The 4710-nt window shown below is 39.1% G+C and overlaps 1 protein-coding gene across 1 annotated transcript; it reads right to left on the minus strand.

Annotated features, from left to right (window-relative positions):
• Window positions 1-372: 372 nt before the first annotated feature.
• On the minus strand, window positions 373-2314 carry LOC308149696 (E3 ubiquitin-protein ligase-like; the record flags this gene model as incomplete). The annotated part of the gene is made up of 4 exons (XM_080522596.1): window positions 2195-2314; window positions 1705-1805; window positions 1247-1417; window positions 373-828 (listed from the first exon to the last, which is right to left on the minus strand). Exons 1-4 carry the CDS (start codon window positions 2274-2276, stop codon window positions 373-375), a joined length of 810 nt encoding a protein of 269 aa, XP_080378722.1. The 5' UTR covers window positions 2277-2314.
• Window positions 2315-4710: the final 2396 nt, after the last annotated feature.

The raw sequence follows: 4710 nt of genomic DNA on the forward strand, positions 1-4710 counted from the left end.
TAGTTACGCCACTGCCTACGACTAATCTTCACAGACAAGCAGCTGGAGGGCCTATCCCTGCTCTCTTCCTCTGGGATACAGCACCAGTCTGTCATTTACGTAGTGCTGTTGTTGGCTGGTGGATGTAAAGACTGATGGGTAGAAAAAGAGCATCTTTGCCAGTCCTCACTTCACAAAGATATGTCTGCAATTCTGATATACAGTAACTCACCAAGCAATGAAAAAAGTAATTTTGTGCACACTTGTATTAAAACTTTTCAAAAACTGTTTTTATTGCTGTGTTGCGTGATTACAGAGGGTAGCCTACAGAGAAACAAAGTGAACAAAAAGAGTGGAAAGGACACTATTGGACCCTTATACTGAGCATAAATCTTAGTTTCTGTGCCAGACTGGTATAGAGGTCTGCCTGGGAGCCACCCCTGCAGAACAGGCTATGAAATATGAACTGGTCTGCAGGCAAATGGGCTTCAGCTTCAGGCACACGAAGCAGAACTCCACCTGACAGCGGGGGCAGAGGATGTTTTTACATCCTGTCTTGTCATGCTCCACCCTTTGGCCACAGGTGGGGCAGACGCGTATGGAAGGGCAGGCGGTGACCCCCTTCACCTGGGGTAGAGAAGTGGTGGGGCACTTCATCAGCAGCTCCAGATCCTGATTGGTGCAGCCATCGTTGTCACACCTGTCAGACCGAGGCCTCAGACCTTTCCACTGCTTCAGGCACTGCCAGCAGAACTCATAGACCTGGTGTTTGACCTGTGAGCATATGGTGCAGCGAACGCTCAGGTTGGAGAGATCCACTCTCTCAACAAAAGATTTGCAGCCAGGGCACTGGGATGGAAGGGGTATAGAAGGAAGACAGAAGAGAGGATAGGGGTGAGATTCTATGTTCGAAATGTGGTTGCTGCTGTACTGTAAGGATTTGAGGTAAAATGTCATGTCTCCATGCATTGAGGATTCTTCAGGGATGCAAACTGGTGATGGCCCAAAAAGGTGACAACATTTTTTTTTGCCTGAGAACAAAGAACATTTATGAAAACTGTTGATCTATTTTGAGGTAAAAACGGCTAAAACGGCTAAAAGGTGACATGTTTGCACCCCTGATTCTTACAAATAACAGCATAACGATACATATCTTGTGTTCTAGATTATGTGGTAAAGAATCTTGCTTTGACCAACACTACATACTGTAAAACATCTCTGTAAATGGTAAAGATAAGACTGCATATGAATGGTAACAGACACTTACTTGTTTGAATTCACAATATTTGGTTGCAGCCAGATGGGCCAAAGTCTCTTCAAAGTGCACCATCTCCTCTGTGGTCAGAACAGCCTTCCAACGCACCTCCTGGTAAGGCCACTCCACACCACACTTCACTGTGCCATCCTTGATCGCAGGGCAGAGGAACTTGTACTGACTCTGGAATTTTCAAAGAAGATAAGACGTTGAGAGCATTGAGAATAACACAACTAAAGAGACCATTGGAGGACAGAACAAGACATGATGCGGGCACAATCATTTCAATAACAATTTGAATGATTCGCAATAATGCATATATAGATGTATATGATTATATGAATAATATAAATCACATGAACATTTTAAATTCTACATTTCTTTTTCTGCGAACATCTCTTTCTTAGCAACAGTTGGTATGACTGGTGTTCATTTCATGATGTCTGTTTGTCAGTGTCAATTGTGAGCACCTGGTCCAGGAGGCTGCGACACCATTGGGTTAGCGACTCGGGGGTAACCGCGTGACCACAGGACATCTCTAACCTCATGGTGTCAGGATCATCATCCAGGGCTGAAAAACAACAATGATGGCAGTGATAAATAAATAACTTAGGGAGGGTTGATAGGGATGGTGCTCTGTACATACAGATAGAGTTGGTACAGTAGTGTGTTTACACACAGAGGAGAGCCCTATATAATTACAATCATCTTATTATCAATCCATAAGGGCCAACATTCAGTGAAGTAGTAAAAGCATATAGAATCACATTGTCAATAAACAACTCATGAGAAAATGTTTCAGGCACCATCAGGTGCTATATGAAAACATATACATTGTTGGCTACAATTTATCATTGCAACTATACAGGATATTGATATACCAAAACCTAACCTCATAGTTTGTTTAATAACTGGAAATCATAAACCACGATTAAGTGACGGAAGTTAGAGAAATCTTACTAATATCGTCCGGTCTCGTGACCAATTTGAGCACGCCAGTGGTGTCCAAGGGACCGGATAGCCTCTCTTCCTGGGTGGTCATCGTGTTGTTCTCTATTGACTTTTAGCTGCTGTCTTTACCAGGACGGGAGCATACTGGAGAAGCGAGGAATACTTTCTCTCTCTTTCTTTCTCATGAATATCCCTTGGATTTAGCTTTCACTTTCCAAAGTGTCACATGATGTAGGCCTACAGAGGACTAGCTATATATAGATTTGAAGTATTTTAAGTTAACGAACTCTTGACAATCTAATATTATAATTACTTATGTACATTTACTGAAATGTACATAGTGCAATGAGCTGCTAAACTGATTCTAACTAGGGGTAAGTATCTTGCACACTGCACATGGCATTGTTACATTTTCGGTACTCAAGTAATCACTGATTATACAATATACTGATATTATTAAACCTTCTCAATAGCTTTTGGGTGGATTGGATGATCCTGTGTCTCCCTCTCGTGGACATTACAACCAATGTGTTTTGCGTCACCTTGGATATCAGATGGACCATCACTCAAATATTCTGACACATGGGATATCTATTTAGGAATCATTACAAATACTACTAATTCCTCTAATTGTGATCTAATGTCAATGTATACAACACCTAGTTTATTAGTCTTGTCAGCACTTAGGCTACAAGGTGAGAAGAAAGACTTATACACATTCAAATAATTGCATAACAATAAAGTACACAATCAGTGTATTTAAGTAATGTAAAATGTCTGGATTTTGGACGTATACTTTATAAGCCTTTAGCAATATGCTAGTTATACAAATATAGGCTAAATATAATAATGCCTATACTTAACAAGTCAAAGTTAATGCCTATACTTGACAAGTCAAAGTTAATGCCTTTACTTAACAAGTCAAAGTTAATGCCTATACTTAACAAGTCAAAGTTAATGCCTATACTTAACAAGTCAAAGTTAATGCCTATACTTAACAAGTCAAAGTTAATGCCTATACTTAACAAGTCAAAGTTAATGCCTTTACTTAACAAGTCAAAGTTAATGCCTATACTTAACAAGTCAAAGTTAATGCCTATACTTAACAAGTCTAAGTTAATGCCTAATACTGCCACCCGAAAACAACGAAAGAGGGGAAGGAAGGAAGAAAGAAGGTTAGAAATTATGAAAGAAAGACAAAGAATGACAGCACACCACCTGACATATTTGGGCCGGCCCTGGCACTTTTTTGGCGCTAAGCAAGATTTGTAATGTTTTGATTTGTTAGTGATTTGAAATCAAGCAATTTCTATCGGGTTAGAGTAGATTCTCAGCATGTGTTTCTTTCAGATTAGGTTCACCATTTAGAAAGATTTTTTGTCATTGTTGATTTTTTGTCAGTTGTTGTTATTTTTGCCTAAAATCGTATCATCAAGAAATGAAATGCATGTTCAATTGGATTTAACTATGAATATTGACTTGGCCAGTCAATAACGTTGTGCTTTTTTGTCCTGAAAAACTCCCTAGATGATGCAGCAATAATTATGTTTGGGGTTATTCTTACTGTATGATGGAGCACCATCCAATGAATTTGAAGCAGTGCAGTGAAGCCTCTGTAGTTGGGCTGGTGATGTCATTTTGTGTGGGGGGCGCTGTTACAGGCAGAGATGCACTGGGCTGAACAAATACCAGATCCAAGTGTCTGGTTCTGACTGGATGGACTGTCCAGCAGGAGAGCGCCATTGATGTAATTATGAACACAGTACATCACTTCATTATCCTACTGTGGAAATCTCTTGAACTTGTTTTTAGATGTGAATAGAATTTTCACTTTTTCTTTCCACCAATTTACAAAAAGTCACGTGATATTTCATAGAGAGCAATAAATATGTTGTTGCATTATGTTGATGCCAAGTTCATGAACTCATGAAAGGTGCAGTCTCCCTATTACTAGTTTTATTTCATTCAGTGGCCACAACTATTAGCAATGGGTTTGTAATGTTGTTGTTAAATAATTTACTTTGATTCCTCTTTTTGTGGTAGTGAGAGGCTGTAGTTTAACATATTATTTATGTGTTTATGTATGCCATATAATCCTCTCTCTCAGCTGGGTAAAGCCCTGTGTTTATGATCACAGTGCAGCGATGGAATGTTCATGAGCATATACTATAATCAGTGTGCAAGGTTAGTTGATAGTATCAGCAAACCATGATACACTAACTCTGGTTCCAGTGAACATCCCTTCAGGCTTCAGCAAAGGGACAACGGACAATACATCAAAACTAAATGTGAAAAAACAACTCTAAAAGAGGGGTAAGAGGGATAAGATTTGGAATTGTCACTTAAAGGGATACAAATAAAAATATTTTTCTTTTATTGTAAAACAGAGGTGTTTTAAAACAACTTGAACATTGAAATGTTTCCTTGTATGACATAGTATCTTTAGCCAATTATAGGCCATATTAGTTGTTACTGTGTTTCGTTGTCTGGTACTTTTACTCTGCAATGACAATAAAGTTGAATCT

The sequence above is a fragment of the Nansenia antarctica genome, assembly GCF_963989245.1.
Source record: "Nansenia antarctica genome assembly, chromosome: 2".
Taxonomy (NCBI): Eukaryota; Metazoa; Chordata; class Actinopteri; order Argentiniformes; family Microstomatidae; genus Nansenia; species Nansenia antarctica.